At 41.3% G+C, this 27,782-nt stretch overlaps 1 protein-coding gene across 4 annotated transcripts in view; it reads left to right on the top strand.

Annotated features, from left to right (window-relative positions):
* The window catches only part of SIN3B (SIN3 transcription regulator family member B), a 107,080-nt gene extending 81,568 nt beyond the window's left edge, over positions 1-25,512 (top strand). For 3 of the 4 annotated variants that reach the window (XM_089667582.1, XM_089667589.1, XM_089667596.1), the window contains 7 exons: positions 3,852-4,473; positions 8,310-8,479; positions 10,663-10,836; positions 14,373-14,465; positions 15,320-15,414; positions 21,914-22,118; positions 24,056-25,512. In XM_089667582.1, coding sequence (XP_089523708.1) covers positions 3,852-4,473; positions 8,310-8,479; positions 10,663-10,836; positions 14,373-14,465; positions 15,320-15,414; positions 21,914-22,118; positions 24,056-24,286 — 1,590 coding nt within the window. In that variant the 3' untranslated portion in view covers positions 24,287-25,512. The remainder of the gene's footprint in view (positions 1-3,851; positions 4,474-8,309; positions 8,480-10,662; positions 10,837-14,372; positions 14,466-15,319; positions 15,415-21,913; positions 22,119-24,055) is intronic. The other variant, XM_089667601.1, reaches the window with a different exon arrangement.
* Positions 25,513-27,782: the final 2,270 nt, after the last annotated feature.

Below are 27,782 nucleotides of genomic sequence, written 5' to 3'. Positions count from 1 at the left end.
CCCATCATTGGTGTCAGTGGGAGGAATAGCGGCCCATCATTGGTATCAGTGGGAGGAATAGCACCCCATCATTGGTGTCAGTGGGAGGAATAGCGCCCCATCATTGGTGTCAGTGGGAGGAATAGTGCCCCATCATTGGTATCAGTGGCAGGAATTGCGCCCCATCATTGGTGTCAGTGGGAGGAATTGCGCCCCATCATTGGTATCAGTGGGAGGAATAGTGCCACATCATTGGTGTCAGTGGGTGGAATAGTGTCCCATCATTGGTGTCAGTGGGAGGAATTGCGCCCCATCATTGGTGTCAGTGGGAGGAATAGTGCCCCATCATTGGTGTCAGTGGGAGGAATAGTGCCCCATCATTGGTATCAGTGGGAGGAATAGTGCCCCATCATTGGTATCAGTGGGGAGAATAGTGCCCCATCATTGGTATCAGTGGGGAGAATAGTGCCACATCACGCCTGATGTTGGACAAGAAGGCCTGGCTCAGTCTCTGCTCCATTTCATCCCAAAGGTGTTCTATCGGGTTGAGGTCAGGACTTTGTGCAGGCCAGTCAAGTTACTCCACCACAAACTCCCTCATCCATGTTTTTATGGACCTTGCTTTGTGCACTGGTGTGCAGTCATGTTGGAACAGGAAGGGGCCGTCCCCAAACTGTTCCCACAAAGTTGGGAGCATGAATTTGTCCAAAATGTCTTGGTGTGCTTCGCCTGAAGAGTTCCCTTCACTGTGACTAAGGGGCCAAGCCCAACCCCTGAAAAACAACCCCACACCATAATCCCCCCTCCACCAAACTTTACACTTGGCACAATGCAGTCAAGCAAGTACCATTCTCCTGTAAATAAATGGGAGTTCAGTTAGTGCTAAAGAGAAACAGCAGCTGATACACTGAAAAGGGAAACCATAAAACCTTCCAAAATAATCTTAACATATATAGTGCAGCGCTCGGAATGATGTATATGGGCCCACCTATTATAGTAAATACAAAGTGATACAGAAATGCCCGGAATGGACAACTCCTCAGTGGATGGTAAACGCCTAGAGATCCCCTTTAAAGGCCTGGCTACAGATGGGATCTGCTGAATAGAGCTCTCCTCTGGGTCCTGGGATGGTCACCTGGTGGTCCTGGGGGGGGTTAAATGCTCAACGTACAGCAGAAAAAAAAGTACCCATGCTGTAGTAATTTGATCCAAAGTGGAAATGAATTTATTAAAAATTTAAGATAAAAACACACTTTTTAAGTACTGGAGTACAAAATCATCCTTGTGCACAATGGATGCAATACTGGTAGAATGCAGCAAAAAAACATGAACACTGACCAGCTGGTAGTAAAGGGTGGCCGCCGGACCTCCTTGATCTGGCGGCTTGATGTCACGGCTAGCAGGGGCTCCTCCTTGACGCGCGTTTCGTATCACATGTACATCATCAGAAGGGGAAAGCACCATTCTCCTGGCAACCGCCAAACCCAGACATATCCATCGGATTGCCAGACAGAGAAGTGTGATTGGTCACTCCAGAGAACACATCACTGCTCTAGAGTCCAGTGACGGTGTGCTTTATACCACTGCATCCAATGCTTTGCAACACACTTGGTGATGTAAGGCTTGGATGCAGCTGCTCGGCCATGGAACTCCACACTGCTATTATTTTGAACATGCCCCTTTCAATTAGTGATTCAATTACACAGAATCAGCAACATGCATGTCATGACTGTTGGGTCTGTTGGATTTCTATTACTCTACTACACCTGCTAGTAAATTATTTGCCATGTAGAAATATCATTCCTACCAAAAACAGTGATTGATCAGGTTAGTGATGTCTGACTGCTATCATTTTGAACACAGCTGTATATGTTAATCCTGCTTTTAGGGCTGATTAGCTCAGTAATGGCAGACATCGATGCTTTATTTTGGTGACCTGCTGAGAGCTGCTTGCTCCAGGTGCCAGAATGTCATCTTTAACCCCTTGACGCCAACCACACGCAAATCAGCAGCCTCACAGAACTTGGCTTTTTTTTTTTCAGTGGGGCCGCTAATTTGAGTACCTGTCTCTCTACTTGGAGCACGCAACAAGGCGCTCTCCCAGCACAAGGACTGGGGTGTCACTGAGAGCTCTGGATCCCATTCTAACAATTGGGACCTGGAACTCTCGATTCTGGGTCACCTAATCGCTGTGATAGCCTCTGCTTGGCTATCACAGTGATCAGTCACTCTGAAGCCTGTGCATGTTTTCTCTTGAATGGAGGAGAGAGACACATTGTATCATTATATGCATTATATTATACATTGCATCTCTCTCTGTCCTTTCGGAGAGAAAAAAAACAAGTATGTGTGTAAAAGTAAAAGATAAACAAAAATATTTAGATCAATGTTTGACGTAGGTCTCTGCCAGGGTTCGTGTTTGGGGCAAGGGTCGGGGGTCAGTTTTTTGTTTGTTTTTTTTGGTCAGGATTTGTTTAATTTTTTTTTATATTAGTATCGAGGTCAGGATGGAAAAAAAGAAAAATGTGCACTATTGTTTCTGGGCTGTACTCTGGGTACAGAAAACAAGTAACATAACACTAGTGGTATCACTGCAATCGTCAGGAGCAGGAGAAATTAGTTTGGGTTGTTCTTTGGTGGTAGGTTATGGTAGTAGCAAGAAATATACAGCTAAATTAAAAAAATCAGGAGATATCCATCACCATTTACCACCAAATGAAAGCCCAATTTGTCCTGAAAAAATGTGGTATATTCCACCTGGATGCACAAAGTAGTTGTGATATGTACAGTTATACTAACATGTCAACATTGCAAAATTATGCTTGGGCGTTAAGATTTGTTTTATCCTTAGGCACGAAGGGGTTAAACAGCAATCACCCTTCTTATAGCTTTCATTAAAACAAATCTTAACCACCTCCTGTCCGGCCGTTGTATATAAATGGCCGGACGGTGGCAGTGCAGGGATGGGTGGCCATTTATAAATGGCCTCGCTGCACCCTGCTTGCGCGCGTTCCCTGGGAGCATGCAGCACCGCGATCCGGTGCCCGTTGTGTCCTCCGAACACAGTGGAACACCGATCGTCAGATGGGACCTCTGTGCGAGATCCCGATCATGTGATCACTGATTGGCCAATCCGTGATCACATGCACAGTAGTAAGCAAGATGTCACTTGTGACATCATTGCATACTACGTGTGAAATCTGTGAATGATCACAGAGGTCACATGGTACAAGGCTATTCACAACAGCCTTGTACCATGTGACAAGCTGTAACCAATCACAGCTCACTCAGTAGTTCTCAATGGCTGCAAGAATGCAGCTAGAGAGAAGGATAAATGATTGCTTTTACAGCCTTTATGGGTGTAAAAGCAATCGGTGTAAAAAAAAAAAAAAAACCTTCATCACCCCCCACAAGTAGTACAGAGTCACCATGGTGACACTATACTGCTAGAGTGACAGTATGTAAAAATAAAATAAAAAAAAGTTTAAAAATAATTTTTGGTTATAAACTAATTTGGGTTATTTTTTTTTACTACAAATATAACGGAATAAATTTTGGCCAAGATTTATGATGATATACTATTTATTTGCAAAATTTTATAAGAAAAACTTTTTTTTTCAAAATTTTTGAACTTTTTAATTTACATAGCAAACAAAATTAAACTCCCAGTGGTGAATAAATACCACCAAAATAAAGCTTTATCTGTCTCAAAAAAATGCAAAAAAATTCATATGGGTACAGTGTTGCATGACCGCGCAATTGTCATTCAAAGTGTGATAGTGCTAAAAGCTGAAAATTGGCCTGGACAGGAAGGGGGTAAAAGTCCGGACTGGAAGTGGTTGATACAATTTTTTTTTCATCTCTTTTGACAGCACCAGGAACAACATCCTGACGCAAGGCCAAATGCATCCAGTGGTCCACATCTCATTTATACCTATGAGGACTGGCAGATTCTGGAAGATGCTGCATCTTTGGTTAGCTACTATGTGAAACGACAACCTGCTATTCAGAAGGAAGATAAAGACACTATCCGACAAATCTTACATCAGTTTATCCCTGAACTGTTTTTCTCCCCCTCCACTTCTACATTTCAGTCCTTACTTGGCTCCAACACTGAGGATACCCCTACAGAGACAGTCCCAGACCCTTCTGTAACAGAACTTCCTGAACGCCGCAGAAAAGCGGCAAATCCTGGAGTGCCTCAGGAACCCACTACCCCAACACGCTCTCCCCCAGAACCACCTCCTAAGACAACAGAGGAGATGTACAGCTTGCTCTTTGCTAATAATAACTGGTATTTCTTTCTTCGGCTTCACCACACACTGTGCTCTCGGCTCCTGAGGATCTATAGGCAGGCGCAGATCCAGTTGCACGAGTATAGGACTGAAAAGGAGCGTGAAAAACTGCTGTGTGACGGCAGGAAAGAAAAGTCTAATGGGCCTGCCATGGAGCTCCGACTCAAGCAACCCAGTGAGCATTTTATTTATTTCCCAGGTATCGGGTTTACTTCATAGTGAGGTGACCATTTCTTGGTTTTTACTTTTGAGCACTTCATGCAAGTTTTGTATGGGGGCAACAAGTCCTCCTCTCGTGAGGACTTCTGTGTCTCGCTTTGGTAAATGGTAAGCTTCACCTAGCAATACAGAAGATGTAGCATGTATACATTTAATAAAATGATTTAGCATTTTAATGTAAGAAAAACATAGATGGATATTGGCAAAGAGCTAGTTGTTTGGCTTTTATATTAATACTCTGTGACCCAGAACAAGTGTGCTGGCCAGGATTTCTGACTTTTTTCTCTGAGTTTAATTTGTATCCCGTGTAGAAAAGCCTGTCCCCTGCCAGTAGCTGCAGCGTGGGATCTTTGCTGTCTATAAAGAATTGGTCTCCTTACATAATGCTAACAAGTCCACTACTTAAACCTATAGCCCTGCAATTAGCAAAGCCCATGCCTTCTGGTAATTAGAGAATACTGGCTGTGACTCAGTAAGGGGTTGTCAGACTTTTTCAGAGAGATCCCTGCTGCAGCATAATGAGCAAGGGTCTTTCTCTGCAGCATACCGGCAAGGGATTAGACTTTTCTACTCAGGCTGTGGCTTGTAAAAGAAACCTGTAAGATTTAAAACAACCTTTGGGCTTTCAATTGAGAATTTTTAGTGGGATTAGGGAATAAACCAAGCAATGGGCAAGTACTGTCTTACAGCTGCATTTGTGCTTTTATAGGTCCACCCTTTGCTGAAAAAGGTTGTTTTGTGTTAACATTTCTGAATGAAACCTCAGGTTTGCCCTATGTACATAAATATGACCACCGCACATTGATTTATGATTTATAGTCCCTTTGTTAAAACATGCTGTCTGGGTCCATATTTCATAGATACTGGGATATTTAGCCACTAGTCATTGCAGATCAGAGCTGCTAATAAGTGTTTAAGGTGCAACACTTGTGACCTTGCTGATTATATCAACTTTTGACTCCATTGAATACAATGCTACACTTATTTTAGTATACTGATGAAGATGTTACTGTAAATTCCACTAGTACAGATGAACTTTTTACATGCAGCAGGGCTAAATTATAGGAAGCTCAATTCTGTTGCCAACTTCAGCCAGTGAAGTGGAGTAATTTTCTTACCTTCATAGACAAAAGGTCAGTTGGAATGTGGTTGAAGTAGCTGCTTTTTTCTTTACTCTGCTCTACTGTTTATAAATGTGCCCAGTTTGTTTAGCATTGATCACTTGCTGTTCTTGTCTCCCAATATTAAGGCAGTATTAAACCCAGAAACAAACATTTGTTATATTGCAGCTTACCAGTTCTTAGGTCTGATGGCAGCATTACTTTTCTTTTTTAGGCTTTTTTTCATTTGGTGATCCAGCCAGTAGGTCTGTTGTTTTTTCAACAGAACAAGTTCTCTTGCAAATGTAGCAGTTACAAGGTCAAGACAACCATTTAACAAAGACAAGGGTGCTTACAATGATCAGATTTTATTTAGTCATGTAAAGCCTTTATCTCAAAAGAAAATGATGCTGTTACTGTAGTATGAGCTGGAGTTTGGCTTCAATTAGTGTATTTAAATCTGCTAGTCCATCGAACACTTTCCTTCCCCAGACTGACAGTCCTGCCGTCCAAAGGTGCTCCTTCATCCAGAGCATTAACTTTCTAATACAGGAGGTGTGTTACTGGCCAGATCACCAGGTGTGAACAGAGGGAAAAAGCCTAAAAAAAAAAAAATTAAATAATGATAATGCAGCCACCACATCCAATGATTGGTAAGCTGCAATATATTACTTTAGTTTTGGATTTATTACCACTTCAACCACTTGTCGACCGCAGATTAGACGAATGACTGCTTCGCTGCGGCCGGCCAGTTCTGGGAGGCCGTCATGACGTCCTCACAGAACGCCCCCGGGGGCTCGCACCTGGTGATCTCCATAATAGCTGTGTCCTACAGACACAGCTGATCACCTGATGTGGTAAAGGGCCAATCACAGCTGCCTTTTACCACGTGATCAACTGTGTCTATTGACACAGGAGATCACCGGTAAATATAGTTGCCGGTTATTGGCTGCACTTTCCTTATGCTTTCACAGTGTGAGGAAAGTACTGCCGATAACCGGCAATTGTCATAGGGATCGGCACTGATGATCAGTGCCCATCATTGTTGGATATCAGTGCAGCCTCATCAACGCACATCAGTGAAGGAGAAGAATCACTTGTTTGCAAAATTTTATAATAGAAACAAAGAAGAAAAATGTCTTATTCAAAATTTTTGCTTTTTTTTTTTTTTATAGTGCAAAAATTAAAATGCCTAATACATACCACCAAAAGAAAGCTCTATTTGTGTGAAAAAAATAATAAAAATTTCATGAGTACAGTGTTGAATGAACGTGCAATTGTCACTCAAAGTGCGACAGAACTGAAAGCTGAAAATTGGCCTGGGCAGGAAGGGGGTGTAAGTGCTCGGTAGGCAAGTGGTTAAGTACAATGAAGGGAAAAATGTCCGGTGCTTTACATCAACAATGCAATTGTCACTGCTCAAAATAAAGGAACACTTTGAAAACACATCAGATCTAAATGAGGAAAATATGCTGGATATCTATACTGATATGGACTGGGTAATGTGTTAGGAACGTAAGGATGCCCCGTCCTTTGATGGCAACGAAAGCTATCAACTTACAGAGGACTGAATTCAAAGACACCCTGAAAATCAAAGTGAAAAAATGATGCAGCAGGCTAGTCCATTTTGCTGAAATTTCATTGCAACAACTCAAAATGGTACTCAGTAGTTTGTATGGCCCCCACGTGCTTGTATGCATGCCTGACAATGTCGGGGCATGCTACTAATGAGATGACAGATGGTGTCTTGGGGTAATTCCTTCCAGATCTGGACCAGGGCATCACTGAGCTCCTGGACAGTCTGAGGTGCAACCTGGCAGCGTCGGATGGATCGAAATATGATATCCCAGAGGTGTTCTATTGGATTTAGGTCAGGTAAGTGTGGGAGCCATTTAATGGTATCATTTCCTTCATCCTCCAGGAGCTGCCTGTGTACTCTCGCCACATGAGGCCGGGCATTATTGTACCAGTGTAGGGTGTGATAATGTGTCCAAGGATGCCATCCCGATACCTAATGGCGGTCAGGGTGCCATTGTCTAGCTTGTAGAGGTCTGTACATCCCTCCATGGATATGCCTCCCCAGACCATCACTGGCCCACCACCAAAATAATCATGCTGAATGTTACAGGCAGCATAACGTTCTCCATGGCTTTTCCAGACCCTTTCACGTCTGTCACATGTGCTCAGGGTGAACCTGCTCTCATCTGTGAAAAGCACAGGGTGCCAGTGGGAGTACAGACCATTTCAGATTTTGCGGTTTGTTCCATTTCAGTGCCTCACCGTAATAGTAAAGCCAGGATTCAAATGAGAGCTTACCCTTTTTTAACACAACTGTACTGAGGGAATATGGGTGCTTTATGTTGCTGATATCCTCCTAAGAATACTAGTTGTCTGAGTCCCTGACCTGGAAAAAGTATGCAGATTATTACGTCTAAATTCCTGATCTACATGCTACATCTAGGTTAGTGCCCCAGAAAGTGTTGAAGCCACTTGGCCGACAAGTATTTTTATGAGAGGACTGCAATGGCAGTTCTTGTTTTTTTTTTTCCCCCTTTTTTTTTTTTTTCTGCTTCATGATTCTCTTGTCAATTGCACTTCAGTCAATATGTGCTCATTCATATTCTTCAGCTGACAATAAAAGAGACCAGTCCCTAAATATTTTCTAATGCAATGTTTTAGTAATTTAGGCTGGTGTACATGTGTTACTTTTTTTCAGGCGAGGTTGAATTAGAAGAATACTACCCTGCATTCCTAGACATGGTGAGAAACCTTCTTGTTGGAAATCTGGACCCTACCCATTATGAAGACACACTACGGGAGATGTTCACTATACATGCTTATATTGGCTTCACGATGGACAAGCTGGTTCAGAACATCACACGACAGGTAGCTGCAGCTTCTTATGTGGCAGTAAGAAATCCAGACTTGCATCTCAGCCTTTTTATCATAGCATACAGGTGCCAGGTATCATGAATCAAACCACCGGTAGTACATCAGACATAAAGGGTAAATCTATCCAAGGACACCATTACATTTAACAGTATGTTTATCAGTCAAACTGTTCTCTGCTTCTGATACCTTTTTTTGTGGTTGTCTACCTGCCCCTGATTTTTGTCTGACCACTCATGGTGACCAGTCTGTATGTGAAAATCCATCCCACCAGCCACCCTATCCTTCTTTCTTAGTGTCCAGGGGTGGTATATTGCTCTTTTTGCATGCTCTTCAGACTATTTTATTGTTGGTTCAGGGGTATGGAAATTTTTGAAAAAAACTACTTGTCCAGGGACTAAATCGGGACCCCAATCTACTTGTCCCTCGTGACAATCTACTTGTCCAGATTTAAAAAAAAAAAATTTTTTTTTAAACCAAAACCATATTTAAATTGGAGGTGATTTTAGGAATGTCTAAACGTGTATTATTTTTAACATTGCGTGGTTTATCTCCTCCTCCCCTCCCTGCCTCTCTCCAGCACTGCACCCGGGGACTAGCAGGGAGGGGAGAGACCTTGCAGTGTAATGAACACCGATTGGCTGCTCGTCAGAAAAGGGTGGGTCAGGGCTTATACTTTATCCCTTTCACTGCCAGAGCTGTTTTTGCATTTTTTGCACAAGTTTAAAAAATAATTTTAGGCCTGAAGATTACATAAAACCCCCAAACATTATATATTTTCTGAAACCAAGACCATAGAGAATAAAATAGTGGTAGTTCCAATTTTTTATTTCGCATGATTTTACTGCAAAATTTTTGTAAAATATACAAGTAAGTTAACTTTAGGGCACAAAAAAGCAATAAATGACCCTATATTTCTGTAACATATAAAAAACGAGGTTGCACCGAGTAAATATCCAACTTGTCAAACCTTAAATTTGTGCACGCTCGTGAAATGGCGACGAACTTCAGTACCCTATATTTTCCTTAGGTCGACACTTTTAATGCTCCTTTATAAGTCACCAGTTTAGTGTTACGGAGGAGGTCTGGTGCTAGAATTATTGCTCTCATTCTGGCGTGCGTGGTGATATGTGATGTGTATCTCAATCGACGGTTTCGTGTGTAGGCGCCCCAGTGTGTGCTTTTACGTTTGTACGTGTGTACATGTGGGGGCCTCAATATTTTTTGGGAGGTGTGATGGTATGTGCTTGAGTGTAACTTGAATTTTTTACAATATATTAAAAAACAAAACAAAACACTTTTTTCACTTTTTTTTCGCATTACATAAGGGACAAAGTCCCATATGTGATGATTTTTGGTGACAGGTTCTCTTTGAGACATCCAAGGTCTAAAAGACCCTGCATGTCTCCCCTCTGCTCCACTGAATATAATGCAGTGCACATCGCACCATATTACTTTCTTCTCTGGGTATTGCATTACAGTCTCAACGGGGACCGGGAAGTGACATTGTAACGTCACTTCCGATGCAGGACAAGAAGGGGAGGGGAGCAGACTTGTCTGCTCTTCTCCCTCCCCTCTGGCCGAAGGCGAGCCGGGCCCGCAGATGAAGTGGAGCCCGGGAAACCTCATGGGGGGGGGGGATTAACGTGGAGAGGCTGGCACTGTGTGGAAGCAATTGGCGGCATGTCCTGTGGGAAACTTTTTAGCCTATCATTTAAACACAGTATTTTCCAAAACACCCTTTCATGTTACCGGTTCATATCTCTTCCCTATCGGGCTGTCTTGATTGATGCTGCGTAAGGGAAAATACCTTGCAGGTGGCTCTACTGTGTTTGGAAGAGGAGGAGTGTGTTTTTAAACATCTGTTGGGACATATTATCTGGGAATCAACATGTTTGCATGCTTAGGAAGTGAAAGTGGTACATTTTAACAATCTAAGCTTTCAGCAGTACTCATAGATTGTTTGTTTATTAATATATATTATAACATATTCAACTCTTAGATCTTCAGTATTTAGAGACACTGTTAATATTTGCTAAATGTGTAGGGCTACATAGAAAACTATACTATAATAAATTTTGTTTGTGGTGGTATTTTCACATTTGCATGCTTGACAGCTGCCCTTCATTTTGATGTGTGTTTATGACCTCTTTGTGATCTTCTTTGTTCTGATTTCTCAGCTCCATCATTTAGTAAGCGACGAGATCTGCTTGAAGGTAGTGGAACTGTACCTGAGTGAGAAAAAAAAAGGAGCAGCAGGGGGCAGTCTAATCACCCAGTGTGTCCGTGCTGCGCAAGAAACGAGTTATCAGTGGAAAGCAGAGCATTGCATGGCAGATGAGAATTGTTTCAAGGTAATCTGAAGAATGCAGTTCTTAGATTTGTATTTGGTTTATACCCTAATCAAAAATTCAGGATGTTCATTCATATGGTAGATGGTCTGTATTGGTGTGTGCCAGCCCAGATCAGCAAAAAAACTAAATTATAGTCTTGTTCTTTAAATAAACCCAGGGCAGAGCAAAGTGACAGTGTCTCTGCAAAGGGTCCCCTTACCTTACCAATGCTCCCCCACTGTTTCTAAGTCCCAGAGTCCCCAGGTATGGAAGAGCATGTGAATTCCTTCCCTGTGACAATGATCGGCCCTAACAGCCAATCACTAGGTATTAGCCCTGTCACAAGGGAATGATGTAAGTGTTTCTCCCTGGTCACAGACCCCAGTAAATTTAGTGCTGGCTGCAGTAGAGGAAGGGTGAAGCGCAGCCAAATGAGTATAAGGGAGACCCTTTGCAGAGACACTGTCAGTTTGCCTCGCAAGGGCGGGTGTAGCAGACCTTTTTAAGGGTTCAATTTAAAGTACAAGCCTACTTCAGTTTCTTACATACTTGTAAATGTGTGTCTTTGCAGGGAATTAAATAATCTCAGATAGCATGTATTAGGTGTGGAATTCTGTACAAGATTTGTGCAAATAAATTTTAGGAGCAGCACAATTAGTGAATACGTTTTTCTGTGGTGGTCCTTTTACAGCTTACCTTAAAGCAGAATTAAACTCCTATTTTGAAAAATATGATGATAGGTAGGTTTTTTAGTACAGGAGAGACTTATCTGATTCTTTTGTCATAAATGCTTCTCCCTGCCTGTCAGCACTTTTACACATAGCTCAGTGTATACTTCGCACGATTCTGTGTCAGGATGAAGTAACTTCTGTGCACCAGCAATAAAGGAGCCATGGCATCATTTAAGAAGGGCATTTACTAGGTAAGCATGCCATAATGTGCAAATATGCTCAGTATACTTGCCCAATATGACAAAAACTCCTGGATGCCCGAACATTCTTAAACTTTTTAGTTCAGTATTAAAGTGTGTTTTCAACCTTTTTGCTCTCAAATTTGATAAACCACCACCATATGTTATATATTATGGTATACAATACATACTAGAGGGGGTACAACTGGGGGAATCAATGGTGGAGAAGGATCTGGGGGTTCTGGTAGATCACAAGCTTAATAATGGCATGCAATGCCAAGCTGCAGTTTCTAAAGCGAGCAAAATCCTCTCTTGTATTAAAAGAGGTATAGACTCCAGAGAGAGAGATATCATATTACCCCTGTACAAGTCATTAGTAAGACCTCATCTGGAATATGCAGTTCAGTCTTGGACACCAATTCACAAAAAGAAAATTGGGGAACTGGAGAAAGTGCACAGAAGTCAACCAAACTGATAAGTGGCATGGAGGAGCTCAGCTATGAGGAAAGATTAAAGGATTTGAATTTATTCTCTCGAGAAGAGGAGATTAAGGGGGGGATATGATCAACATGTATAAATAGATCAGTGGTTCATATAGTGAACTTGGGTAGAGTTTGCCCCCCTTGTCCTCTGATGACCTGAGGGTGAATCTCTTTATGTCTGGAGGAAAAGAGATTTATTCTCCAAATATGGGAAGGTTTCTTCACAGTAAGAGCTGTGAGAATGTGGAGTAAACTCCCTCAAGAGTTGGTTCTGGCCAGCTCGGTGGATTGCTTTAAAAAAGGCAGGGATTCTTTCTTGGATACACAGAATATAACTGGTAACTAACAATTTATAGGTAAAGTTGATCCAGGGAATATCCAATTGCCTCTCGGGGGATCAGGAAAGAATTGTTTTTTTCTCCAGGAGCAAATTGAATCATGCTTTGCTGGGTTTTTTTTGCCTTCCTCTGGATCAACTGTCGGTATAGGATTTTTTTTTTGTGGTTGAACTGGATGGACTTGTCTTTTCAGCCAGACTAACTATGTTACTATATTCCCACTCACTCAGCATACTTGATATTTAAAAAAAAAAAAAAATCTTACCTTTTTTCTAGTTGATTCTTTAAAGGAGGATTGTACACAGAACTCAATAGTTAGCCCTGACATTTTAATCCCATAGGACAGTGTACGTATCTAGTTTACAACTGATAATGAAGATCTGCCAGCATAGAACAGACAGGGCTAATTATAGTAAACATACCTTTGCAGCCTCCTCAAACATTACCTAGGAGGAGTAAGCCAAATAGGTGTTTTTCAGCTTTGGAATTTTTAGAAAACAGCATTTAAAAAGGTAAGTAGTGGAAATATTCTTTAAGTTTGGAAAAAGGGGGTGTGGTATTAGTATTTGTGACTTCAGAGGCAGGAGATGTTGCAATCTGAATCTATTTTAGGGAAGCAAATGTTTTGCTTAGTGTTGGTGTGCTGAGCCATTGAATATAATACCTAATTTGGCCATGTGCACCCCATGTTGAGCTGTGTATAAAAGGCATAAGAGACCTTGCTAATTTAAATCAAATTGGTGAAAATGTCAGGGTGACCGGCTTCTTAAAACTTATACTCTGGTACTTGGTAGTCAAAAATTACACCAAGACCAGCCTTACATAATAAGAAGTGATTGCATTATATTTATGACTGTCAAAGAATGTATGGGGCACAAATAATTATATCAGGAGGCCTGCATTTTTGTTGCTATTTGATCTCTGTGGATAAAACACAGTTGAGCTGCCAATGCCGTGCATTACTTTATATTAAAAAAAATTGGCTCACCAAGCACTTATTGCTATGTCAGGTGAAGAAGAAACCTTGGCAGTTGGACAATAAAACCTTATGTCTGTTTAAGCCCCAATTGCACTTGGCAATTTAAAATCGTGTGAAGAATCAACGAGATTCTGCCTGCAATTCCATAATGCGCTAAAATCATGGCAAGACTCGTGGTTTGGTGGCATTCATCTTATTTGCATCCCAAACACGGTGTGATTGTTTTTTTGTTTTTTTTCCCCCCCCACGTGAATGCCCATTTCCACTACGCAAGATGTGGATGGCACCTTGGGTCATATGAGCCAATCACAGCACTCAAAAGTTTATTTGAAGTTTTACAAAAACATGCAGTCAGTGTAGTCAGACATTGAACTAACAACCTCTGTTTTCATAGTTGATTTTCTGCTTTCCTGCTAAATGCAGGGTTTCTTAAAAAAAAAAAAAAAAAAAAAGTGGTGTCCAATAGGTAATTTGACCTAATTACTTAGTAATAGTGCCGGTCAGAAAAACCCACTGCCCTACTCCTGAATTACAAGTCCTTGTAAGGACGTGCTGAGGGCTGTGGCTGTAACTCCCCTATGCCAACAAAAATCACTGTGGCGGGAGGGCAAGAAATGCCAGTTTAAGAGATGTAGGACTTTGATTGGAATTTAGTGACATAGGACCACTGTGACCACACTGACTGGTGAATAAGTTGAAATAACTCTTCAGTAAATGGAGTGAGTCGGATTGTGAAGCAGAAAATTAGAGAACTAATTATATCAACAGAAATATGGAACTCTGGAAAATGCCTAAATATTGTAATTTATGTGTTTGTTTTTTTTTGTTTGTTTTTGGGTTACTTTTAGATAATGTTCTTGCAAAGACAGGGCCAAGTGATCATGACGATTGAGCTGCTTGACACAGAAGATGTTCAGACAGAAGACCCCACTGAGGTGCAGGTAGGAGCATAGCATTGGGGCTTATTTAAAGCAGAACTAGAATGTAAGCATAATATACTTTTGTTATACCATTCAGCCTACATACCATGGAAACACAATATAAAAAAATAAAATCCTGAATCTTTTTTGGGATGTTAAGACAGAGCCATTAGTCATAAGCCATAGTAAATGGTGTTCTTATATCAATCATTAGAGCAAAACTTCACTCGCTCAATCAACATTGACTTTTTCTAATCCTTATGCTGCCGGCATTAGTATATAGATAGAAACGCATGTAATATTAACTTGCATTAACCTTTTTTGCATTGCATCATTTATTTCCTGTTTCTATACCTATGCATCCCAGGAGTTTTCAGGAGGGGAGGGAGGGTTCTCGGCTCAGCCAATACCTGAGCTAAGAACAGATGGATTCCAGGAAGTAACTGCTACATGAATCATCTGCCCTTACTCAAGTTGGCCACTGCCAAAGATGCCAGAAGGTGTTTTTCAAAATAATTTATGTAAAATAAAGCATAGAGACATGGATGGAGGAGTTTGTTTTGAATATTAAAAATTAATTATTGCAATCCTGGTTTGTGGTCCTCAGATGGAGTGCATAATTTCTGCATTTTCAGAGCCCTCATGAGCAGTGCCTTGGTATTGGTTATGTGACTTTGCAAATGTGGGTTGTGAAATTACATTTTATGCAGGAAAATTATACATTTTTGGGGGGGGGGGGGTTTCATGGCACCATGTGGGCTTAGTGTAGCAATAAAGGTGTACTCCTTCTCTATTTCAGTTGTGGATACAGCCTTTTTTTGTTTTATTGAAAGCAGACCTAATTTGTTATTTTTTCCTTCCTTGTTTTTGTTTAGCACCTATCCAATTATGTGGAGCAGTATATTAATGTACAAGGTGAACAGAATGGTCAAAATGAAGGATTTTTGTTGAAGCCAGTATTTTTACAGAGGTATCTATGATGATTTTTTTGTTTGTTTTTTTTTTTACCCATAGCTGGAATCTAACAAGCATTTTTAACAAACTACTGATTAGTAGGCATTAAAAGAGTAGTTTGGGATTTTGAAAAAAACATTCATCACTTAGGTGGATGCATCTTCAGTCCCCCAATGCTTCTAAGACCGAGGACTGAGTGATCAAAGACCGCTGATTGCTCAGTTCTTGGAGGTGCTTAGGGGGGAGGAGCCAAGAGCACCAGTGGAGGACTCGAGAACAGGAGGATTGGGGCTGCTCTGTGTCACCGGTACAGTGCAGCATCATTATACAAATGGTGTAGAAGTGATCAGGGACACTAACTGGTGACAGTGCGAAAAAAATTTTTTTTAATGTAATACTTTTTTTTTTTTTTTTACAAACTGTGACCAGAGCAATACAATGTTGCCATAGTAACATTGTAGTATTCTGGGGAGGTGATCAGGATGGTTTTTTTTTGTTTGTTTTTTTTACATGATTTTTTTTTTTTACACATCGATTGCTTATAGCAGTGAATTTTATTGCTTTAAGCAAGCATTTTACTGAATGAAATTGATTCATTCAGTATTGTTGTGATTAGCTACAGCTAGTCAAATAGCACAGATGGCTGTGATTGATCACATGGTACAGACAGAGCCATTCACAGCTAGCAACACAGAAGGAAGCCACTCATTGTTTACAGTTGTCCTGTGATTTGTTGTGATTGGTCACAGTGGGCCTGTACAGTGATCTGTCATCGGCTGCGTCCGGTGGACACAGCAGGTAACAGATCGTGCCTGCCACACAGCCACGTGCAAGATATGTCCAGTCTAGCCGTCCTGTTACCATAGGCCGGGTGGGAAGTGGTTAAAGGGGGAAAAAAAAAAATCTGAACCTTTAACATCACTTTACCCTAGGTTCACAATTAAGCATTTTCTGCCGCATTTTGCAGTACAGTCCATTTAACATGATTTCCTATGGGACAGGTTCACATCTCCACTTTTTCACCTGGTGCATTTTTTGGACATGGTCAGGGACTTTTTTTGAATGCAAAACAATGCATTTTTGGTTCTATAGACTTCAATGGGAACTCTGCAGAAAAGCATGTATTGTGTTTTGTGTTTCATATCTGCCTAGCAACAAGAAAAATAAAAAATGAAAAGAAAAACCGCAAGTGCAAAACGCAATGCAGAAACTCCTCAAAGGCAACCTGCATAGGTGTGAACCTAGGGTAGAGACTATGCAAACACCATGAGGGTTACATATAGACTACAGTAATGTAAGGCGAGACATCACAAGGTTAATATAAAAGTATAGGTCATTTGAGACATGTTAAGATCAGCAAAACATTTTTAAATATGGTTAGCTCCATGACCATCTAGTATTATAATGTGAGAGAGAATACAATGAAAATGGCATAATGGTGCTATCATCTATATAAGAAACAGAACAGTACATTCCAGAGCACCATGTATAAGAGAAATAGGTAAAAGTTAAGTCCACAGAGAGAGGTAGAAAACAAAGTAAAAAATAAAAAAAATGGGGGAGGGGGAAAAGAAACCAGGAGTGGGGGGGGGATGAGGAAGAGGAGGATGCCATCTATACCGGAGAGGCCACAGAAGGAACAGCTACAAAGGCCCCAAACTTGGAGGAAAACCGAAAATGTGACCAGACGGTCCACATAAGTTTTGTAAGAGTCAGACTTGTTATCCTCCCATGTTATCATGTATTCCAGGTGTTCGATCCTATGTTATCATGCATTCCAGGTGTTCGATCCTATTGATTTCACAAGCCCATTCAGCCAAAGAGAGTACAGACAGTTGCCACCAATGTCTAGCGATAACTGAGCTGGTTGCTGTAAGGACAAGTCACATTAAGCTTTTCTTGATTTGTCTATAGGAGCCTGGCAACATAAAAAGTTATATAGTTATGTGTAGTTCACTTGGGAATTCATCCCCAACAAGTTTGTCATATAATTGTATTATTTTATCCCAGAAGGGGATAATATGCAGCAAGTGCAAAAAAAAGCTGTTGGGATATCCCCTATATAACCTCTCCACTCCCAGTAAGCCCCAATTTGTTTTGTGTCCTTGGGTTTGGGATGTCTTATCTCAAGGGAATCTTACCTCACTTTTTTGATGGAGATTTCTCTTTAGGATTCCTTGAGCCCATTTTGTACTATGACTGGCATCACCCTGAAAAGCATTTCACCCTTCCAAAATGCTTTATCCAGCAATACTTTATTGAGCAGAGTTCTGGACTGTCCCTGTTGTGGACACAGCCATCATTTTGCCTTAAGAAAACCGTAATGGTCCCTGTGGAAGATCATCCCTTTTTAAGGACTCTATGGACATAGGTTGGAAGCCCTTTTTAAGGCTTTGTCCTCTCTGGCAGGTCTTGCCATGTAAATTGCATTTGCAGTCATGGTTGTTTACCAGATCCTTGCTGTCAAGTGCATGGCTTAAGACCCTGGCTCCATTTTAACGGATTCCTCTGTTCAACACCAAATCAAGCTATTACCTGTGACACTGTGCTACTGCATGGAAGGCTTAGTGGGCACAATTCACCAGATTGCTTGGATGGGCCCCTTTTCTATAAACATGAGAAGGATCCTCAAATGTTGGTTAGCATATCTCCCTTGTGGGAAGCATTTTCAAGAGGATGCCATTCAAGGGAGTGTAATTTATTGCTATCTTCTTGGACAAGCAGATCATACAAATCACCTGGGGTGAGAGTACTTTATTTCCTCAGAAATAGACGGCCCGAACTCCTGCAAGTAAGCCTTCAGCAAATGAGGAAAATTTACTTTGCTGCTCTCAGGCCTTGAGATTCAAGTCTACTCACTTCTGTTGTAAGACATGTACCTGAAAAAAAGGCAATTTCAATGTCCAAGCCCTTTTCCCATTGCAGTAGCTCCCCAACTTGTCAGAGCGGGGAGGATATCTATTGGCTTTTTCAGCCCCAAGAAATCTGAGGCAATATATCTCAGTGGTAGAACGCAAGCTATATGAGTTTCGGGTTCTGCCTCCTCCCCATTTCATGCTCTTGAATTTGTCATCTTCCCTCTAAGACAGGCTGATCGCCACATTGCTATTCAATTGCTTCTTTCAGGGGTTTGATACCTTGGTTTTGGATGAGGAGCTGTTTCAAGGGTTCTACTCAAACCTGTACATGGTTCCCAGGGCAAATGGAGGCTTTTGGCTAATTCTTGATTCCAAAAAACTGCATTGTACCTACAAGTCCAAAACTTCTCCATGGAATTGGCCAGGTTGGTAATTTCTTCCATACTACCAGGAGACCAACTGGCGTCTGAACATTAAGGATGCTTGCTTACATATCACCATCTTCTATCTGTGGTTTGCTGTGGGCACATAACATTACCAATTTGCCTCCCTTCCCTTTGGTCTGGCTACAGCACCAAGATCTTTACCAAGGTGCTTGCTCTCTGGTCCTAGCTCTGTTTTTTAGGTATCCACATTGTGGGATATCTGGACAGTCTTATATTAAAGGACCAGCCTGCCAGAACCCTGTCAGCTAGTCTGACAAGAGAGTGCAGAGTTTCAGATAGATCCTCAGCCTCCAGAAGTCATCACTGGACCTGAGTTACCATTAGCCGTACCTGGCCCTAATATTGGATATGGCCCTGCCTGGGATTCACCTTCCCCGGGTCTAACTTCTGTCCTTGCACTCTTATGCTCAGGCCCTTACGTCTTAGAATCAGTCCTGGGAGACACTTTCAGGGCAGTATGGTATGCCCAGTTTCACTCCAGATGGTTGCAACTCAACATTCTCAAACAGCCTTGAGCCATATGCTTCTGACCTGCAAGGCCAGACTCTCCCTGACATAGCGACGTTCCAACCAGGGAAAAACCTTTTTCCCTAAGTGGAAAGTTCTCACAACAAATGTGAACCTGTCGAGCAGGGGAGGAGTCATGAATGTCCTTTCAGTGAAGCTCAATTTTGAATCCACATCCTAGAACTCGGGGCACTTCAGTTTGTGCCTTTTAACACTGGACTGAAAAATTACCTGACCAGAATCCAGCTGGACAATGCCACAACTATAGCCTATATCAATCACTGGGGAGGAACCAGACGGTGCACTGGTATCTTTTGTAGCAGAGCTGTTGTGGGGCAGCTGACCCTGGTGCAGTCCAAAGTGACTAAGCTGTCATCAATGGGCCTCAAGTATTATCCCTGGCATCACCAAATTAATGCACGTAATATTCCGTGAAAGTATTGCTACAGACTTGCATCTATTAGAGACTACAGACTTGCATCCATTAGAGACTACAGACTTGCATCCATTAGAGACTACAGACTTGCATCCATTAGAGACTACAGACTTGCATCCATTAGAGACTACAGACTTGCATCCATTAGAGACTACAGACTTGCATCCATTAGAGACTACAGACTTGCATCCATTAGAGACTACAGACTTGCATCCATTAGAGACTACAGACTTGCATCCATTAGAGACTACAGACTTGCATCCATTAGAGACTACAGACTTGCATCCATTAGAGACTACAGACTTGCATCCATTAGAGACTACAGACTTGCATCTATTAGAGACTACAGACTTGCAACAGGAGATGGTCAAAGACTACAAGCCTTTTACAAGAGACAAACTGTGAACATACCATAGGATTTGTTAAGACTAGGGTTAATTCAGGCAGTTATAGACTGGAGACCCATCACATGAGCCTGCTAGAAATTACTGTTATTAAAGCCCTTTTACTAATCCGTGCTTGCACATTGGTGCTCTGTACAGCCACCTTTAAATACTTGTTCTATGATATTTAGCTTGGCAAAAACTATTATAAAATTGTAGAGGGGCAAAAAAAAAAGTGATTAAAAGGGATAAAAAAACAGAAAAAGTAACATACTGGAAAAGAAATAAACTAAGCCATTTAATTGAACAAAGTCTACATAATGGGTTTCCTTCAATGCCTGAGAAAAAAACATAGATGAGGAAAACACAGGCTGCTGTCTGCAGGGGCCCAAGGTTCACACAATTGCCAAGTGCCAAAGGGTGTCAGGTTAGAGACCAGGAAGAGGACAGTACCAAATAAAGGCTAAATTTAGAATTGGGTCTTACTTAAATGAACTAAGTTGATTAGGAGCCTGGAAAGCTTTGCACCAGCGATTAGTATATCACTGAAGCCATGCAGGTCTCCTGCAGACCTGTCAGAATATCTTCTAGCTGTACGGAATGTACGGTCAAGCAGATATATTGACAGGTAGCTTTGAACTACAATGGCGCTCCACAGCACCATGGTAGCTCATTGAAAACTACAATCCGACAGTCGCTAACGCTGCTGGGACTTGTAAGCACTCATTCACATATCTCTGTGAATGAGTGACGCAGCCAGGTGGGCGGAGCCCCACATGGCCACACTGTTTTCAAATTTGACAGATCGTACAGGGAGAAGTCTCCCCGTACTATCTGTCAGAGGGAGGAAGGGTGGCGTGCACTGGGAGAAGTCTCCCCGTACTATCTTTCAGAGGGAGGAAGGGTGGCGGGAACTGGGAGAAGTCTCCCCGTACTATCTGTCAGGGAGGGGGGGTGGCGGGCACTGCTTCGGCTATGGGAACATGTTACATGTTCCACCCTAAATACGGGGAAAACATGTAACATGTTCAAAAGGTGAACTTATCCTTTAAGTTAAGGCAAGTTTAAGTTAAGTTTTAGGAGTTTTGGTAAAGGGTTGGATATATTATTTAGATGTTAATTATGGGTCCCCAGATTTTCTAAACAAGGTCACTGTCCATCACACTGTTACTGCCCCTACCTTGGTAATCAGTGGAAGAAAACAAATCGCCCTGTATCAGTAGTCAATAGGAGTATAAAATGTTCCAGCATTGTTGAAAAGCTGAAAAAATGGCTTCCCTGACATGCCATGAGAGAGCCCTGCATGAAGGACCTTTTCATTGCAGGGGCTGGTTTACAGCAACTTGGGAGTCATAGTTTGGAGACTGATGGTGTCAATTGTTCAATTGGGGGGGAAGTTAACTACTAGAGACACTTGGGAAACCTGTAAGGATTTGAGATGTCAGCACCCAAAAACGCTTTACTGTAAATGCACCAGGTGTTTCTTAAACAAACCTGTTCTTTGCCTATGAAGGGCAAATACAAGGTTAATTTTACTTTAGTCCTGTGTGAGCAACAAGTCGCCATTGTCATAGCTTATGTTGGGATATAAGAGACCATGTTTGACAGCACAAATTACCCCAGCACTGGCACATGGGTGAGTCGCATGCTGCTCCATTACTGCATGTTCCAGGTATCCTTTTAGCTCAGTACTGGAAAACAAGACGAGTAAGTGAAGGAAAGGCAAGTATATACTGATGGGGACAGCGTAAGGGATGACAGAAAAGCTTGATAATTTACCCTGAACTAATCTTTTACATATACTGTATGTTACCCTCTGAGGAATGTTCACAAATTGTCATTAATGATCAGACATTTTTAATGACTGACGTTTCTCTGTCCACAGAAATATCAGAAATTTTCACAGATGGCAGTGCAGGACAATGCGAATGATGAAAGATGAAGTTAAGAGCTCATGGAAAAGATTAATGGGAGTGGAAAGTGCTAGCAATATGGATTGTCGCTTCAGGCTCAACAGCCACAAGATGATGTTCATCATCAACTCTGAAGATTACATGTACCGCTGGGGGACACTGACAAGAGCCAAAGAGGTGAGGATGTCATTAAAGACTATTTGCACAAATTCGATTATGTACAAGTCCATTGTATTAGCTGCACCTTGATTTTCAGTTCAGACAAATGAATGCCTGACTGTAACAAAAAGAAAAAAACCAAGCTAATTAGCCAGATATACATTACACTAAAGCCATGGGTTTTCTTTTTATGCCTTGATTGTACACCTTACTGTCGATTGTTTGTCATATAGGTATTGCCTTACTCAAGGCTTACAGTCAGGTCCATAAATATTGGGACATCGACACAATTCTAACATTTTTGGCTCTAAACACCACCACAATGGATTTGAAATGAAATGAACAAGATGTGCTTTAACTGCAGACTGTCAGCTTTAATTTGAGGGTATTTACATCCAAATCAGGTGAACGGTGTAGGAATTACAACAGTTTGCATATGTGCCTCCCACTTGTTAAGGGACCAAAAGTAATGGGACAGAATAATAATCATAAATCAAACTTTCACTTCTTAATACTTGGTTGCAAATCCTTTGCAGTCAATTACAGCCTGAAGTCTGGAACGCATAGACATCACCAGACGCTGGGTTTCATCCCTGGTGATGCTCTGCCAGGCCTCTACTGCAACTGTCTTCAGTTCCTGCTTGTACTTGGGGCATTTTCCCTTCAGTTTTGTCTTCAGCAAGTGAAATGCATGCTCAATCGGATTCAGGTCAGGTGATTGACTTGGCCATTGCATAACATTCCACTTCTTTCCCTTAAAAAACTCTTTGGTTGCTTTTGCAGTCTGCTTTGGGTCATTGTCCATCTGCACTGTGAAGCGGCGTCCAATGAGTTCTGAAGCATTTGGCTGAATATGAGCAGATAATATTGCCCGAAACACTTCAGAATTCATCCTGCTGCTTTTGTTAGCAGTCACATCATCAATAAATACAAGAGAACCAGTTCCATTGGCAGCCATACATGCCCACGCCATGACACTACCACCACCATGCTTCACTGATGAGGTGGTATGCTTAGGATAATGAGCAGTTCCTTTCCTTCTCCATACTCTTCTCTTCCCATCACTCTGGTACAAGTTGATCTTGGTCTCATCTGTCCATAGAATGTTGTTCCAGAACTGTGAAGGCTTTTTTAGATGTCGTTTGGCAAACTCTAATCTGGCCTTCCTGTTTTTGAGGCTCATCAATGGTTTACATCTTGTGGTGAACCCTCTGTATTCACTCTGGTGAAGTCTTCTCTTGATTGTTGACTTTGACACACATACACCTACCTCCTGGAGAGTGTTCTTGATGTGACCAACTGTTGTGAAGGGTGTTTTCTTCACCAGGGAAAGAATTCTTCGGTCATCCACCACAGTTGTTTTCCGTGGTCTTCCGGGTCTTTTGGTGTTGCTGAGCTCACCGGCGCGTTCCTTCTTTTTAAGAATGTTCCAAACAGTTGTTTTGGCCACGCCTAATGTTTTTGCTGTCTCTCTGATGGGTTTGTTTTGTTTTTTCAGCCTAATGATGGCTTGCTTCACCTATAGTGACAGCTCTTTGGATCTCATCTTGAGACTTGACAGCAACAGATTCCAAATGCAAATAGCACACTTGAAATGAACTCTGGACCTTTTATCTGCTCATTGTAATTGGGATAATGAGGGAATAACACACACCTGGCCATGGAACAGCTGCGAAGCCAATTGTCCCATTACTTTTGGTCCCTTAACAAGTGGGAGGCACATATGCAAACTGTTGTAATTCCTACACCGTTCACCTGATTTGGATGTAAATACCCTCAAATTAAAGCTTACAGTCTGCAGTTAAAGCACATCTTGTTCGTTTCATTTCAAATCCATTGTGGTGGTGTATAGAGCCAAAAATGTTAGAATTGTGTCGATGTCCCAATATTTATGGACCTGACTGTATATTTGATGGTTGGAAATGTTTTCATACATACCATATTTTTCTTTGCAGTTCCAGCCCATGGTCTTCCAGAAGCACCATGAGAGATTTGCTACCTGGCACAACAGCTGGTTGCAGGAGAATGTCAGTTCCAGAGCATCTGACCTGGTGCAAGATTGGTTGACTGGTGAAGAAGATGAAGAAATGGTTCCTTGCAAGACTGTATGTGAAATTTCCGAGATCCATGGCATGACAGTTACAAGATATCGAGTGCAGTACACACGCAGAGCGTCCTCCCCCTGACATCTGTTCACAGCTCCCCCTAATATGCATTTGCTGCTTGACAACTTTTTTTTTACGGGGCTTTTTTCCTGCTGCTGTTCTTTAAAAAGATGCCTGATTGACAGTAGGCAGCAGCTTCTACCAGTGCCATTATCTCTGTTTGTGCTGTGGACTCCTTAATCAACTTTCACCCTGCAGCCCAACAGTACCAAATATAAAGTGAAAGAAGACTTCACACCCTTAACTGTGCACCTCTTTGTTAAGCATCCATGCCAGAACTTTACAGTCAAGGTTGAAATGACGCTAATGGACGTTTTGTGTACACCGTTACTAATGAAGTGTTGATTACATTCATTAATAATGGTATGTCTTATATGAACAGTTAATCATGGTGCTGGGAGATTTGCCATGCTTATTTAAAGAAAAGCGGAAAATTAAATTGATATGTAATATAAACCGTGCAATCAGTTTACAAAACAAGGACAACACATTGATTATCCATTCCGTAAAAATGGCACCATTGAAATAGATTTTAAACCTGCCCATTTTAAAATCACTTTTTTATTTAACATGAACCATGGTGAAGAGATTCTATAGTTTTATGTTATTAACCTATTACAGTGGGCAACCATTTACAAAATTGCCACTGATAAATGGAAGGTAAAAGGCTGTTGCCAATCAAACTGAAATTTCAGTTTTGCATGTTTGCTGGCAAGGTGAATCACAGGCTTTTTAGATCTCTTGTGAATGCCATTGTTGAGAGATCCTTAGTGGTAGTCCCATTTCTCCCCACACACATTGGCCATTATAAAGACAAATGACAGTGTCCCTGTCCTCCAGCATCACCATATTGTAAAATAAGGTGACACATCATTACCATGCTACAAACATCTCTCCACTATGTCATTAAGGGATACAAAAAGCCAGAAAATGGTTCATCCCTGTAGTACCTACCCAAAACTGGAATATCAGGTTTGGGCAGAGTTGCCCTTTTAACTGTGGTTGTGAAGAAAGCACTTGAAGTATTCTTTAATCTTTTTTTTTTTTGCGCATATCAGTTTGCACTTATCTGGCACTGTCCACATAAAGTATTTCAGAACCAACAATTGTAAAAATGATGGGCTTTGATGGGGATTGGTGTTGATTACAAAATATTCAATAATGCCATAAATCTATTTTGGTTTCTCTTTTTGTCTATACCGACCCATATAACAGTGATATTAAATAAATCAAGTGCTGTAAAAGTAGTATTGCATGTGTGTTTTAATAAATTATGTTCTAATTTAAAAATAAGTCCTCTTCAATGGAAACTGATCTGAAAAACTTTCTGGTGTTCTAGACATCGTCTAGATACACCGAAATGATGAGCCATCATTTATCGGTCATGTATGTGCAGTACAGGCCAGTATTGTAAGACTTCGGCCCACACAAGGATGTTTATGTACTGTAATGTCCTTCAGCGTTGAACTACAGGACAGCCTGTGCTTACCATGCAAGTGAATGTGGGGCTTTCTCCCCCCTCCCTTTTAGAAATTCATCCGAGCACCAGATGTCAAGCTGTATTTCTGAGAAAGTAATATGCCCTTGCTGTATTCAATAATCATTCAGCCAGTCTTGTTGAGTTAAAATAGATTGAAATCCCTTACATACAGTTGTGCTTAAAAGTTTGCATACCCTTGGAGAATTGTACACTGTATGTACCATGTTTTAAGAAAACATGAGCGAGCAAGAAAAACACATTTCTTTTATTTCTTATGGGATTCCTATTCAACTGTAGGTTATAACAGGATGGCACAATCATAAAACAAAACCTGGTTTGATGATATTAAGGTCAGGAGACTCTGTTGGCCACTCCAGAACCTTCACCTTTTTTCTGCTGTAACCACTGGAGGATCAACTTGGCCTTGTCCTTTAGGGTCATAGTCCTGCTGGAAAGTCAGAGTGTCTCATGCGCAGCTGTCATGCAAGAGCATGCAAATTGTCTGTCAGTATTTTTTGATAACATGCTGCATCATCTTGTCATCAATTTTTGCAAGATTTCCCATGCCTTTAGAGATCACACACCCCAAAAACATCAATGAGCCACCATCATACTGCACAGTGGAGATGGCGTTTTTGTCGCTATACGCCTTGTTGACCCCTCTCCAAACATACAGCTTATTGGTGTAACCGTAAAGCTCTCTTTTGCTTTTTTCACTCCATATTACAGTTTGCCAGAAGCTATGTGGTGTATCAAGGTGTTGTCAGGCATATCGTAACCAGGCTGGTTTGTGGGTTGGCGCAGTAAAGACTTCTTTCTGGCAAATTGACAATGCAGCTCATTTTTGTTCAATCTTATTGTGCTTCTTGAAACAACCGCACTGTCTTTTTACAGAGCAGCATGTATTTCTCCTGAAGTTACCTGTGAGTTTTTTCCTTTGCAGCCACAACTGTTAGAAGAACTGTTCAGAATACAATCTTTCTTGGTCTAACTGACCTTGGCTTGGTATCAAGAGATTCTCGAATTTTCCACTTAATAAGTAATTGAACAATACTGACTAGCTCATTCAAGACTTTGGATATCTTTTTATTTTCCATCGTTATAAAGTTCCATTACCTTGTTACGCAGAGCTTTTTCATTGTTCTTTCCTGCTCCCCATGGCTCAGTATCTAGCCTGCTCACTGCATCCACACGAGAGCTAAGCTCATTGACTATTTATACACAGACGCTAATCGCAAAAGCCACAGAGGTGGGAAATTAACCTCTAATTGCCATTTTAACCTGTGTGTGTCACCTTTTATATGTCTGTTCCAAGACCAAACATTCCAGGGTATGTGAACTTTTGATCAGGGCCATTTGGGTGATTTTTGTTATGCTTTAAAAATGAGCCAAACAACTATGTGATAATAAATGGCTTCATATGATCACTATCCTTAAATAAGACAGTTTTTTTTTTTTTTTTTTTTTTGCATGTTTGCATGATCTATCTTATATTCAATATCAATACAAAAATTTCAGGACTTCTGTCAGGGTATGCAATTATTTTAGCACAACTGTAAGCTTTATTTTGTGAATATAATTTCAAAAGTTATTTGACTTGTGTTTCAATACAAAATACCAGGGGATCTTGGTGTCCCAATTGCTCTCCTGTGTTGTCACTGCGTGACATGCACCCCTGATGGAGCCTACAGCCATGGGAACACATATTGTACAGACGCATTCCACCACTGTTGCTAACAGGAAGCCGATCCAGAGCAATGGTCTGCAGCCGAAGCAGGTGCTAGTGCAGACAGATAGGAAGTAGCTGAAATAGGCTGGTGTAAATAAGCAGAGATTAAATTCATATGAGGGATTAAACCAAAAGGAGTGAACAGTATTTTGTGAGCAAGGAAACACTGGCAATCATTTTGAAAATACATTTCACCCAGTTACGGTTATATATACAGTACTTTAATAGCCAGTCTAAGTATTAAGAGTTTTCTTTACGTAAAGGTTTATTGGCTGTATGCAGGTTATACAGACAAGAATTGCCAATAG

The sequence above is a fragment of the Staurois parvus genome, unplaced genomic scaffold (assembly GCF_062004578.1).
Source record: "Staurois parvus isolate SC_StPar_1 unplaced genomic scaffold, SC_StPar_1.0 ptg000053l, whole genome shotgun sequence".
In the NCBI taxonomy this organism is placed as follows: Eukaryota; Metazoa; Chordata; class Amphibia; order Anura; family Ranidae; genus Staurois; species Staurois parvus.
Note: the sequence above shows the minus strand (reverse complement) of the source record. Positions and strands in the feature narration are given on the sequence as shown.